At 45.7% G+C, this 14,173-nt stretch overlaps 1 protein-coding gene across 1 annotated transcript in view; it reads right to left on the bottom strand.

Moving 5' to 3' along the window:
• LOC117812338 (arf-GAP with Rho-GAP domain, ANK repeat and PH domain-containing protein 1) overlaps positions 1 to 14,173 on the bottom strand; it is a 29,951-nt gene that overhangs the window by 781 nt on the left and 14,997 nt on the right. The window contains exons 7-24 of the mRNA XM_034683028.1: positions 13,140 to 13,244; positions 12,682 to 12,742; positions 12,394 to 12,514; positions 10,661 to 10,925; positions 10,318 to 10,517; positions 9,744 to 9,829; positions 9,458 to 9,640; positions 8,378 to 8,446; positions 7,966 to 8,065; positions 7,666 to 7,722; positions 7,278 to 7,404; positions 6,228 to 6,327; positions 5,667 to 5,862; positions 5,494 to 5,539; positions 5,103 to 5,320; positions 4,776 to 4,985; positions 3,925 to 4,030; positions 3,522 to 3,663 (exon numbers count right to left, since the gene is read on the bottom strand). Coding sequence (XP_034538919.1) covers positions 3,522 to 3,663; positions 3,925 to 4,030; positions 4,776 to 4,985; positions 5,103 to 5,320; positions 5,494 to 5,539; positions 5,667 to 5,862; positions 6,228 to 6,327; positions 7,278 to 7,404; positions 7,666 to 7,722; positions 7,966 to 8,065; positions 8,378 to 8,446; positions 9,458 to 9,640; positions 9,744 to 9,829; positions 10,318 to 10,517; positions 10,661 to 10,925; positions 12,394 to 12,514; positions 12,682 to 12,742; positions 13,140 to 13,244 — 2,392 coding nt within the window. The remainder of the gene's footprint in view (positions 1 to 3,521; positions 3,664 to 3,924; positions 4,031 to 4,775; positions 4,986 to 5,102; positions 5,321 to 5,493; positions 5,540 to 5,666; positions 5,863 to 6,227; positions 6,328 to 7,277; positions 7,405 to 7,665; positions 7,723 to 7,965; positions 8,066 to 8,377; positions 8,447 to 9,457; positions 9,641 to 9,743; positions 9,830 to 10,317; positions 10,518 to 10,660; positions 10,926 to 12,393; positions 12,515 to 12,681; positions 12,743 to 13,139; positions 13,245 to 14,173) is intronic.

Raw genomic sequence — 14,173 nt, 5'->3', positions numbered from 1 at the left:
AAAACGGCTTGGCCCTACAGAGCTAATCTCTCTAATGGCACACACTGTACGGGGGGTGAATTTTTTTCTAACGTGACGGTTAAGAAGATATTAAGATTATGAGTTTTGCCCAAATAAGGACATGACTGACGTGACTCCTGGTCGGGAACACACAGCCATTGGCTAAGAGACTCACACTACGTCACACTCTGCCTAGTTGAGTTCCACATTACCAATATGGCTGCTGCCGTTGATTTGCTTCAAAACAGCTCTTAGGAACAGATGGGTGACGTCACGGATACTACGTCCATATTTTATACAGTCTATGGTCATGTGACTGAGGGTGGGTCATGTAACTGAGGGTAAGTCATGTGACTGAAGGTGGGTCATGTGACTGAGGTTGGGTCATGTGACTGAGGGTGGGTCATGTGACTAAAGGTGGGTCATGTGACTGAAGGTGAGTCATGTGACAGAAGGTGGGTCATATGACTGAAGGTGGGTCATATGACTGAAGGTGGGTCATGTGACTGAGGGTGGGTCATGTGACTGAAGGTGGGTCATGTGACTGAAGGTGAGTCATGTGACTGAAGGTGGGTCATATGACTGAAGGTGGGTCATGTGACTGAGGGTGGGTCATGTGACTGAGGGTGGGTCATGTGACTTTGGTTGTTTATGTGACTGAGATTGATCATATGACTAAAGGTGGGTCATGTGACTGAAGGTGAGTCATGTGACTGAAGGTGGGTCATATGACTGAAGGTGGGTCATATGACTGAAGGTGGGTCATGTGACTGAGGGTGGGTCATGTGACTGAAGGTGGGTCATGTGACTGAAGGTGAGTCATGTGACTGAAGGTGGGTCATATGACTGAAGGTGGGTCATATGACTGAAGGTGGGTCATGTGACTGAGGGTGGGTCATGTAACTGAGGGTGGGTCATGTGACTTTGGTTGTTTATGTGACTGAGATTGATCATATGACTGAAGGTGAGTCATGTGACTGAGGGTGGGTCATGTGACTGAAGGTGGATCATGTGACTGAGGTTAAGTCATGTAACTGAGGGTGGATCATGTGACTGAGGGTGGGTCATGTGACTGAGGGTGGGTCATGTGACTGAAGGTGAGCCATGAGACTGAGGGTGGGTCATGTAACTGAGGGTGGGTCATGTGACTTTGGTTGTTCATGTGACTGAGATTGATCATATGACTGAAGGTGAGTCATGTGACTGAGGGTGGGTCATGTGACTGAAGGTGGATCATGTGACTGAGGTTAAGTCATGTAACTGAGGGTGGATCATGTGACTGAGGGTGGGTCATTTGACTGAGGTTGGTCATGTGACTGAAGGTGAGTCATGTGACTGAGGGTGGGTCATGTGACTGAAGGTGGGCCATGTGACTGAGGGTGGGTCATGTAACTGAGGTTGGTCATGTGACTGAGGGTGGGTCATGTGACTGAGGTGGAGTCATGTGACCGAAGGTGGGTCATGTGACTGAGGTGGAGTCATGTGACTGAAGGTGGGTCATGTGACTGAGGATGAGTCATGTGACTGAGGGTGGGTCATGTGACTGAAGATGGGTCATGTGACTGAGGGTGGGTCATGTGACTGAGGTGAGCCATGTGACTGAGGTTGGGTCATGTGACAGAGGGTTGATCATGTGACTGAGATTGAGTCATGTGACTGAAGGTGGGTCATGTGACTGAAGATGGGTCATGTGACAGAGGGTTGGTCATGTGACTGAGATTGAGTCATGTGACTGAAGGTGGGTCATGTGACTGAGGGTGGGTCATGTGACTGAGGTTGGTCATGTGACTGAAGGTGAGTCATGTGACTGAGGGTGGGTCATGTGACTGAAGGTGAGTCATGTGACTGAGGGTGGGTCATGTGACTGAAGGTGGGTCATGTGACTGAGGTTGAGTCATGTGACTGAAGGTGAGTCATGTGACTGAGGGTGGGTCATGTGACTATAGGTGGGTCATGTGACTGAGGGTGGGTCATGTGACTGAAGGTGGGTCATGTGACTGAAGTCGGGTCACGTGACTGAGGGTGGGTCATGTGACTGAAGGTGGGTCATGTGACTGAGGGTGGATCATGTGACTGAAGGTGGGTCATGTGACTGAGGGTGGGTCATGTGACTGAAGGTGGGTCATGTGACTGAGGTTGGTCATGTGACTGAGGGTGAGTCATGTGACTTAGGGTGGGTCATATAACTGAGGGTGGGTCATGTGACTTTGGTTGGTCATGTGGCTGAAGGTGGGTCATGTGACTGAGGGTGGGTCATGTGACTGAAGGTGGGTCATTTGACTGAAGGTGGGTCATGTGACTGAGGTTGGGTCATGTGACAGAGGGTTGGTCATGTGACTGAGATTGAGTCATGTGACTGAAAGTGGGTCATGTGACTGAAGGTGGGTCATGTGACTGAGGTTGGGTCATGTGACTGAGGGTGGGTCATGTGACTGAAGGTGGGTCATGTGACTGAAGGTGAGCCATGTGACTGAGGTCGGGTCATGTGACTGAGGGTTGGTCATGTGACTGAGGATTGAGTCATGTGACAGAGGGTTGGTCATGTGACTGAAGGTGGATCATGTGACTGAGGGTGGGTCATATAACTGAGGGTGGGTCATGTGACTTTGGTTGGTCATGTGGCTGAAGGTGGGTCATGTGACTGAGGGCGGGTCATGTGACTGAAGGTGGGTCATTTGACTGAAGGTGGGTCATGTGACTGAAGGTGAGCCATGTGACTGAGGTTGGGTCATGTGACAGAGGGTTGGTCATGTGACTGAGATTGAGTCATGTGACTGAAAGTGGGTCATGTGACTGAGGGTGGGTCATGTGACTGAGGTTGGGTCATGTGACTGAGGGTGGGTCATGTGACTGAAGGTGGGTCATGTGACTGAGGGTGGGTCATGTGACTGAGGGTTGGTCATGTGACTGAGGATTGAGTCATGTGACAGAGGGTTGGTCATGTGACTGAGGGTTGATCATGTGACTGAGGTTAAGTCATGTGACTGAGGGTGGGTCATGTGACTTTGGTTGGTCGTGTGGCTGAAGGTGGGTCATGTGACTGAAGGTGGGTCATGTGACTGAAGGTGAGTCATGTGACTGAGGTTGGGTCATGTGACAGAGGGTTGGTCATGTGACTGAGATTGAGTCATGTGACTGAAAGTGGGTCATGTGACTGAGGGTGGGTCATGTGACTGAGGTTGGGTCATGTGACTGAGGGTGGGTCATGTGACTGAAGGTGGGTCATTTGACTGAAGGTGAGCCATGTGACTGAGGGTGGGTCATGTGACTGAGGGTTGGTCATGTGACGGAGGATTGAGTCATGTGACAGAGGGTTGGTCATGTGACTGAGGGTGAGTCATGTGACTGAGGGTGGGTCATGTGACTTTGGTAGGTTCATGTGACTGAAGGTGGGTCATGTGACTGAAGGTGGGTCATGTAACTGAGGGTTGGTCATGTGAATGAGGTTGAGTCATGTGACTGAGGGTGGGTCATGTGACTGAGTGTGGGACATGCGACCGGAGGTGGGCCATGTGACTGACCAGAAAGAGCAGTGTGTGGTGGATGATGAACTCTCGGGTCAGCTGCATCAGGTCCTGGTTTATGTTCTGAAACAGAGTCGGGACCAGAACCACAGCAAGGTTGTGAGCCGACATTTTGTTTACCTGAGAGAACACCTGGACCCTGAGGAAGACACACACACACACACACACACACACACACACACACACACACACACACACACACACACACACACACACACACACACATATAAACACACGCATGTTAATATCACTTTGTGAGGACATCTACTTTACAACATCTGATATTCATTTGTGTATGTTTGTGTCTGTCTGTGTATGTGTTTGTGTGTGTGTGTGTGTGTTTATGTTTGTGTGTGTGTGTGTGTGTGTGTGCGTGTGTGCGAGTGAGTATGTGTATTACATGTAAAAGTGTCCAAACAGTGCGTTCAGTGTTGCTCGGTTGTCGTCAGGAAGTTTCCGTAGCAACCGTCTGTAGGCTGTGAACCTGGAACGTTCTTCAGGAATACCTGAGAGAGACTTAGAGTGATTACTACAGCAGGACATTATTACTATTACTACTAATGACACTACACTTCTGACAATACTACTACTACTACTACTACTACTACTACTACTAATGTCACTACTACAACCCCGGCCCTGCTAGTACTACTAATGACACTACTACAACTACTGACACTACTATTGTAGGGGCCATAATGTTGATTTTCTATCTTATTCGTTAACCATGATTATTTCCTTTTTTTATTACTTACTTCATTTCTGGTTTGGGGTTCATGGGTGTGGTTTACCTTTTATCTACCTTTTCAGTTGGGGGTGGGGCACACACATAGAGGGTGAGTGGGGTTGAGTATTTTTTGTTGACCGCCACCGCCACCGCCACCGTCATCGTCATTTTCATTGTTTGTTTCGAACCTTTTTGATATTGATTTATTTTAGTGTTTGATAATAAATAGTAAACATACTTTGAACTTTGATTTTGATTTAATGGCAAGACGCGTCGCAAGCACAACCCCACAACTACTACTACTGACACTACTGCTACTACTTCTGACACTACTGACACTTCTACTACTACTTCTGACACTACTGACACTCTCACTACTACTACTGATACTTCTGACACTACAACAACTACTACTACTACTACTACTATCACACAGAGGATCATAGAGTGTTGTAACCATGAGCTGCAGCAGTAATACAGTCAGCAGCGGTGACAGGTGTCTGTACTGCAGTATACGTCCTGACCTGCAGCGTGCAGCCATTGTTGTAGTTCTCTATCTGGGACCAGACTCTCCTGCTGGCGGACAAACTGTTTGAGGGCGGAGCCAGCGTCCAACACGCCCTGCTCGTCAGTCTCCAGGGGGGCAGAGCCTGGTGACGTCATCAGAACCTCAACTAACCGGCTGACTTTTGGAGCAAGGCCACAACGGCGATACACACCCTCCACCTTCAGACCTGACACACACACACACACACACACACACACACACACACACACACACACACAGAGTGCATTTCAGTGTGAATCTTTGATGTAGTGTGGTCTGTGAAAGCGTTGGCGCTCCGTCTCACCATGTGCTGTGATGTGGGAGATGCAGCGTTGGATGGCGACGGGGACCGAACCCTTTGAGCTCAGATCCATCTGTGGATACAGAGACGGACGAGCTGGCCTGTGATTGGCTGCTGCAGGGGGTTGCCGTGGAGCTGCTTTCTGATTGGTCAGAGCTCTTTGCAGGTGGTTGAACCAGGTCTGACAGCTGTTTTGCTCCTCAAAACGCACCGACACACTCCTGCTGGCACAAACAACTACTGTAAAATCACCTGTACCTACGCTGAGCTCAGCCAATCAGAGCTCAAGAAATATTAAACCTATAATAGTTCACAGGAAAAGCACGGCTTATTGACACACATTCGGAAGTAAAATTTACATTCATTTTTGTGTGTGTGTGTTTGTGTGTGTCACCTGTCTGTGGTTGCCATGGTGATACCATTCTCAGATGGGTTCATTTCTGTCAGAAAATCAAACAGGATTAATGTGCAGGCCTTGGTCAGAGGATTCAGTCCTATCATTACAGTCAGACACCTCATTGTGTGTGCAGAGGTGTAGAGGTATGAACATGAAAGAGACCATATTACCATGGTGACTAAGCGCGTTCAGTTCCATCCTCACAGGCTGCTGAGTGTTTCTGTTGACCGGATGAAGGCTGACTCCGTCCTCCCACAGTAACAACCAGGCATCACTCGAAGCTCCGCCCACTTCAACCACAGACACTTTGCTAGCAGCTGAAGTCCCTCCCACCTCGGCATAGGACACGCCTCCGGGGAGAATCACCTGGATATACAAGGACAGGTGTTACAGTGAGATCTCGAACCAAGCAGTGATCAGAGTCCAGCTCCAGTTGACCGACTAAGACCTGGTCCTGCAGTCAGACCTGATCCTACACACAGCCTTGATCCTGCAGACAGACCTGGTCCTGCAGACAGACCTGACCCAGCACACAGGCCTGATCCAGCAGTCAGACCTGATCCTGCAGTCAGACCTGATTGAAGTTCTCTGTGATTCAGACTGACGGGTCAGGTCCACAGGGAGCTGGTGTGTAGCATCACAGTTTAGCTTTGTGATGTGCGGTCTGCTACACTGAAAGCCTGTCTGAAGTATAGGGCAGCGAGGTGCTGCATGGTCAGACTCAGGTGTACCTTCAGGATGTGGCTCAGGTGACTCAACAGCACCTCCTGGTCATCAGCGTCACAGACCAGCTGATCATTGAGGGTCACCATCTCAAACTGATGTTGTCCTCTGAAACACAAAGAGTGGATTTATTCAGGATTTAGTCAGGTCTGCTACGTGGTCCTGTTCTAAAGGTCCTCATGGTTTAACTCCTCCCTTCTTCTATTTAGACAATTTCAAGCTCCTATTGTTCTCTGAGCCTGCAGTAACACAGAGTCTCCACCAGAGGGAGCTGATCAATCAAACATCAGTTTGTAAAGTCGTGAGTGGTCTTTCTCTGAGGTGTTTGTTTCAGTCTCAAACTGTAGCTACTCTCTATTTAACAGGACAAACTGTTATGACTTCAAGGTTAATTTAAAAGACTCCAGGGGTTCCCAGCCTGAGGGTCATGGTCTCTGAAGAAGCCACAGGATGGATCTAGAGAGTCACAGGATGATAGCTGTGGAAGGGGGAAAAACTAGTTGGTACTAGTAAAGGTAGTATCAGTAGTTTAATCAGTAGCGTTGTTAGTCTTAGTAAAGGTAGTATAGGTAGTTTAATCAGTAGCATTGTTGGTACTAGTAAGGGTAGTGTAGGTAGTTTAACCAGTAGAGTTGTTAGTCTTAGTAAGGGTAGTGTAGGTAGCTTAGTCAGTAGAGTTGTTAGCCCTTAGTAAAGGTAGTGTAGGTAGTTCAATCAGTAGAGTTGTAAGTCTTAGTAAGGGTAGTGTAGGTAGTTTAATCAGTAGCGTTGTTAGTCTTAGTAAGGGTAGTGTAGGTAGTTCAATCAGTAGAGTTGTAAGTCTTAGTAAGGGTAGTGTAGGTAGCTTAGTCAGTAGAGTTGTTAGTCTTAGTAAAGGTAGTGTAGGTAGTTTAATCAGTAGAGTTGTTAGTCTTAGTAAGGGTAGTGTAGGTAGCTTAGTCAGTAGAGTTGTTAGCCCTTAGTAAAGGTAGTGTAGGTAGTTCAATCAGTAGAGTTGTAAGTCTTAGTAAAGGTAGTATAGGAGTTTAACCACTAGAGTTGATAACTATTGGTGTTACCCAGGTTTGATGAACACAGAGAGAACCTCTCGCAGGTCGAGGACGTCACATGCTGCCGAGTTGTTTTCCAATGAAAACAGAAAACGATCGTCCTCCAGTTTACCATGAAGCTCTTCCTCTTCTTCACCTGCAGTCACACACACACACACACACACACACGCACACACACACACACACACACACACACACACACACACACACACACACACACACACACACACACACACACACACACACACACACACCCTCTATGTAACTGGTATTTGAGATAATGGGTACAGACGACCTGCAGCTTCAAACTTGATTCCGAAACTTTTAGGATGATAAAATATTTGACCACTTAAAAAGTTTAAAAACACTCATTATGAATTCAAACAGGTGATCCTACCTGAGGGGGCGGAGTCTTGCTTCCTACTGGCTGACTGGGGCATGTAAGGTGGGACCACTGAATAAAAACAAAAGCCAGGTGAGACTGTCAGTTTAAATGAGTGACCACGCCCACCAGTGATGTCACAGCACTCCAGAGGACATCTGTTAACACCTGTACCTCAGTGCATCCAGGTGAGAAAACATACTAAGGTTAATGGACATATGTCACCTGGTTTTGTGTGACCTTTTAGAACATGTGAACTTTGTGTGTGTCTTACCTGTGTGAGTAACCTGTGTGTGATACCTGGACGTGTGTTACCTGTGTACTCGTTGAGGCGGAGCAGCTCTGTCTGCAGAGCCTGATTGGCTCTTTCAGCCAGCAGGGTGGCAGAAGGGGTCTGAGGGCCTGTCTGACACACCTGCACACAGGCAATAGACAGTGACTCAGCATAAATCAATCCAGACCCTAAACATGACCTGTTTCATTCACACCTGTGGGTCATCTGTAACATGGCACACATGAATACTGAAGTGAACTGATCAGGTGTCTGATCCTGAAGTAGAATTAGCACTGTGCCATCGTTAAGAAACATCTAATTTATGAATAACCTCTGTTTGAATTGAATTCCTCCCTGTGTGTGTGTGTGTGTGTGTGTGTGTGTGTGTGTGTGTGTGTGTGTGTGTTAATGATTATTGAGTTATATGAGGTCAGAGTGATAAAAAAGCGTTACCTTTGCTCCTGAGCAAATCAGAGACATTGTTTCCTCGATGTCCTCTTCACACGCCACCTGACGCAGCCTCTGTAACACACACACACACACACACACACACACACACACACACACACACACACACACACACACACACACACATGTACATAAAGGTGAAATACATTCTGACCTATCAGAAGCCTCCTCAGCCGCACTTCCACTAACAGCCACCAGGTGCTGCTGAATACTGAAACTAAGTATAAATGTAATCATGACGTTAACACAAACACTTGTGTATTAAGTTTATCCCACTTATTACCAAACTGATCAAATGTCAAATCAATCTGTGGAAAAGAGTTCCGGCACATTTTTCTTCTGCTTGTTGACACCATAGACCTTAAGGTGAGTTAAAACTGTTAGCTGTTAGCTAGTTACGGTTAGCATGCTAATGCAGCTGGATAAACAACATATTTACATATTGGATCCTGTCCAGCAATCCTAGCAACGAGTGGAGCAGGTGAGAGAAACTTTGAGTTAGCATTCGCTACAAAGAAACTTAAACCATGAGCGGTGGTGATGATAGCAGTAGGGTTCAAAGTTGTGACATTTGCCTCATTTATTTAAAGGTGTGTGAACCTCCGAGCTCAGAGAAGAAGGAGAGCTGAATCAGGACAGTTAAATGTTAAATCCACCGCAACAGGCAGATGAGAATCCATCACCATGAAACACTAACTACCGTGGAATAACTGGGACTATTTCTTTAAAACTGTAAACATAAATCACTTTAAATCAATAAAATTATCTTTTAATCAATGTTTTTTACCAACTTGTTTGTATTTTAAGTAAGTAGCCATGTAATAAGTGAGATATTGAATGATTAGCAGGTAGTTATGGGAACTAGAACCCCTTCTGTCGGGATTCTATTTCGCATAACTATCTGCTAACCATACATTATCCCTTACATATCAAACTGGATGATTTTTTATTTCTTTAAGGGGAACAATATGAACGAGGATATTTTGTTTGGCTCTACAAGTTGAAATCTTTGAGTACAGGTCGACAGTAAGCCGGTACGAGTCTGGGTCAGGGTGTCAGACTCACCTGGTCCATCAGAGACTGGGACGAGGCCATAGCGTGAACTCGTTTGTAGCGCCCCATGCTGTATTTATCCTGGATGAACTTTGACCTTTCTTCCTCAGATGAATCCGGACGCAGCTGCTCCACTGCTGGTACTGCTGGAGCCCACACCTGATTGGCCAGCCGGTTACCATAGGCGACAAACAGCTGGGAAAGAGAGATAGTTCAAAGGTCATAAAAGGCACATTCACCTCTATGAGTGGTTTAGTCCCCCCTCACCTGTATGAGTGGTTTAGCCCACCCCCCTCACCTTTATGAGTGGTTCAGTCCACACCTTGTTGTCCATCTTCAGACTGCGTACCTTGGACAGGTTGCTGCCCAGAGATCTGTGCTGACCTGAGAAAAGATGCTGTTAGCATTCTCAAGCTATCAAGTGCTAATCAAAAACTTCCAGGTGATCATCAGGTGTTCTTCCATCAAACAGAACACAGACTCTTTGTTTCAGGTGTTGGCTTTATTTGATTTCACTAATGTTTCAAACGATGCAAAAGCTTATTTGGTTTGAGTCTTTAATCAGTTTTGAATTGAGTCTTTGATCTGATTGGTCAGGTGATTGGTCAGGTGATTGGTCAGGTGATTTCCCTTAGTATGAGTGAAACAGGACCTTTAATTTAAAGGTTGAACTTTCTGATGTCAACACAGATATAAAGCTGGGTATCGTCTGCATAGTGGTGTATATGACATTTATGTAACTTCTAAAGTCGTCAAAGTGAGAGCTTGTTCCTGCAAGACTCTGCAGTGACAGAAAAAACTGACCACCTGTTGGTACACTAAATCCAACATTTATGTCCAGGTTCAGGTCTGATTTCCCCGTCAACTCCTACCTGCACAGGTGTGACAGATGACCAGCAGCAGGTTGACCGACGCCCACTCAGGATTGGCCGAGCCACAGTCACCGCACACTTTGTTGTCAGGGTTTTCCCACAAACGCTGCGCAACCTGGCTGCAGGACAGAGCGCTGCGTATAGATGAGGTCAGACTCTCCAACCAACTGGCCAGATCCTTTGACGAATCAACTGAAATACTGCAGGGAGGGGGCAGGGCCAAAAAAAACGGTCAGAGGGAGGGGCCAAGGAGAGGAGAGAAGGGCGGAACAGAAAGAAGTAAGAACATCAGGCTTAAATATAACAGACAGACAGACAGACAGACAGACAGAAAGCTGCATACTTGAAGCTCTTGTATGGGGTGATGAGGGTGAAGGAGTGTTTTCCTGTAGACTTCACCGTGGCTACGTTCAGGGGGACGGAGTATGAGGCGATGCCCAGCTGGAAGCCCTCCTTGTTGGGGTAAATCCAAAGGTCGTGACCCCACAGTGCAGCATACACGCGGCTTCGAGGGTCCTTGATGGTGATTTGTCCATGGAGTTCTGGAGGGGCAGGGCTTGGCTGGCCACGAGTTGCCAGCAGAGATGTGACCCAGCCTTCATGAACCTCTGAAGGACAAAGGTAAACAAAGAAGATCCTAGGTTAACTTTACTGTCCTGTGAGGACAGCCATTAAAAAACATGTGCAACATGCAACAATGAACCTCCCAGCAGAGGGCAGCAGCTCATACTCTGAGCGGATCATGACACATATCACTGAGCGCATTAGCTAAGTGGCCTGTTCCTAAATACTCAAATAAGTGCTCTTCAACACCAACGGTTTTCCATGCTGTAAGAAGAATTATGAATGATTTAGAATACTTAATTGTATTTATTTATAAAGGGACCATGTGCATCCCATGACGCTGTTGTGGAAGATTGTGAATTTAAAGACTAATTAATAAAGGGCCCAAAACAGAACCCTAGGTGACACCCATCAATCAATCAATCAATCAATCAATCAATCAATCAATCAATCAATCAATCAATCAATCAATCAATCAATCAATCAATCAATCAATCAATCAATCAATCAATCAATCAGTATTTGTATAGCGCCAAATCATAACAAACGTTATATCAAGACGCTTTTACAAACATAGCAGGTCTAGACCACTCCATATTAAGTTATTAACAGAGACCCAACACCAAGACAGAGTAAGACTCAGTCTTACCCCACCTTAGTCCACCATGAGCATTGCAACTCACAGTATTTAGCAAGTTACAGCGGCAAGGAAAAACTTCCTTTTAACAGGCAGAAACCTCGAGCAGAACCAAACTCTTGTTAGACAGACATCTGCCTCGATCAAGTTGGGTACATTTCATATTACTACATAGGACAGCTCAAACGTTAACATACTGTATCCTGTCAGACAGATTTGAAGACATCCAACATATATTACATATTTAAATTAGAGAGTTTTAAAATGAATACATTATGATGGACTATCAAATCTGAAAATACAGCACCACACAACCCTCCTTTAGTGGAGAGTCACTCTGCTCTATCAGAGTAAGCTGTTTCAGTGGAGTGATTGGGTCTGACGTCACAGTGAACTGGACCAGACCAGGACAGTGTTATGTTGTCAGTTGTTTGATTACAACCATTGATCAAACTGGCAGTATGTTTGTGGGCCTATAGTTACTGGCTAGAAGAATCAAATCCTCCAATCACAGCCTGCTTTAAAACTAACAACCTCAACACGACACAGCTCCTGTAAAACACCTCAACAGCTCACAGCTGGATCACACCTGGTCCTCTGTACTGTAGGAAAATCTGCTGACCCAGCTGAACACCTGGAAGTAGAGTTCAGCAGAGTGCTTACAGTGCAGTGCAAGTTAACAGAAACACTCAGAATGAACAAAATACGGGACTCAGAAATACTCAAAGACCTCCAGAGACAGGAGAACAAGTTCTGTGGATGACCTTAAATCAGCTAAAGAGGGACAGGTGAGACCTGGGTAAAAGCAAAAAAGTGGATCCTAACTCATAGACACTAAAGTTCAGTACAGCAAAGTCCATCAGCAGGTGTCTTACCATCACTATGAGCCATGAAGTCATAATGTTTCTTCCTGAAGTACACAGCGAACCGGCCTTTATCCTGCTTCTTTATGTTGGTGATACTCGACACATGAAACAGCAGCTCACTGAAACGGTCCTGTCAACACAACACAATCACAAATCACTGCAAGGACAGACAGACAGACAGGATAACATACAGACAGACAGGATCACATAAAGACAGAAAGGGACACATTCAGACAGACAGGGACACATACAGTCAGACAGGGACATATACAGGCATGTAGACAGACATTGACGTACTGTACGTTTCTTCCAGAGAGACATCAGCTGTCCGTCCAACGTCGCCCATAAAACATTGTGTCTATAAAAAAGAAAAAAAGGGGTATGTTATCCATCCATCCATCCATCCATCCATCCATCCATCCATCCATCCATCCATCCATCCATCCATCCATCCATCCATCCATCCATCCATCCATCCATCCATCCATCCATCCATCCACCCATCTATGATGATGGTGATAAAGTGATTACCAATAGTAATAATAACTAGGATTCCCTAGACGGAAGAATAATAATAACCCTTAGGGTTACAATAGGGCCTTCGCCACCAGCGGTGCTCGGGCCCTAATAATAGTAGATAATAATCACTATTATTATCGTGAACATGATCATGATAATAATGGTGATTATGTTGATAGTTGTGGTTATGGTGAATTTGGTGTTGATGTTTGTTATGAAAACATGGTGGTTGTTACCTGAAGCCTTTCCAGACATCCAGCCAGCTGGATCGGACCACTGCGCTCTGTGGAGTTGAACTCTTGCTGCCCCCTTTCTTCCTGGAAACTCGGATGGTGGCGGCTCTGCAGAATAAACACAGTTTAACAGACTCACAGTTCTTTTCAGATTAAACAATCCAGCAGAGTTAGAACTCCAACTATGAGGGAAGCTGAGCTTGAATTCTGAACTGGTTACCTATCCTGAGATCTGGAGGACAAAGTATAACTAACTCGAGTTTACTTTCCACAAAAAGCACCAGAGACTGTAGTGGTGTTTCTGACCAGGACTAAAGATCTGTGAAAATCGTATAAATCAGTTGGCTGATATGTTAAAGATTCTTCTGAATGCTTTTAATGCTACCCAAAGTCATGGTAATATTAGAAAGTGCCACCACCCTCTCAGGGAACTTGTGAGGGTCTATATAGAGTAACCAAGACTTCATTTAGACCCTAGACTCCCTAAGTTGAAGACACAGTGAGTTTTCTTTAGTCTGTTGTTCCTGAGGAACAATAATTGATTTTTATTGGAGTAGTGATCCTGAATTCAACATTGAACTTGTTGCTGATGTTGGTTTGAGGAAGCCTACTAGGGGATCCCCCGTAGCTCTAGGGCACGACAAACTTCCCTATGGGCCCTACGTAAAGGAGGAAAGAAAGAAATAGATAGACAAAGGGAAGGAGAGGGAGGGGTTTGAATTTATTAGAGTGCTGGAAGAGGTGTGATCCTGCTCCTGAAACTTTGCTATATAGCATCACGTAAAGATGAACATATGCAGAGCCCACAGAACAAAACTGATGTTTAACTATCCAGTAAATCAGAAAAGTCAGCTTCAGATAAACTAAACATGAAAGCTGAAAGAGACACAGCTCTGTTCCTCCAGAACGTCCATGGACACTGACTTAATGCTTTTCCCATCTTCAAAACCAGCAGAGCAAAGCCAGAAGTTTATTTCCATAAATCTGCCTCTGAAACAAAATTCAATAGTTTATATGTTCACCATAAAACAATGAAT

This window comes from Notolabrus celidotus, chromosome 5, assembly GCF_009762535.1.
Source record: "Notolabrus celidotus isolate fNotCel1 chromosome 5, fNotCel1.pri, whole genome shotgun sequence".
In the NCBI taxonomy this organism is placed as follows: domain Eukaryota; kingdom Metazoa; phylum Chordata; class Actinopteri; order Labriformes; family Labridae; genus Notolabrus; species Notolabrus celidotus.
The sequence above is the reverse complement of the archived record's forward strand: the minus strand, read 5'-3'. Positions and strand labels throughout refer to the sequence as shown.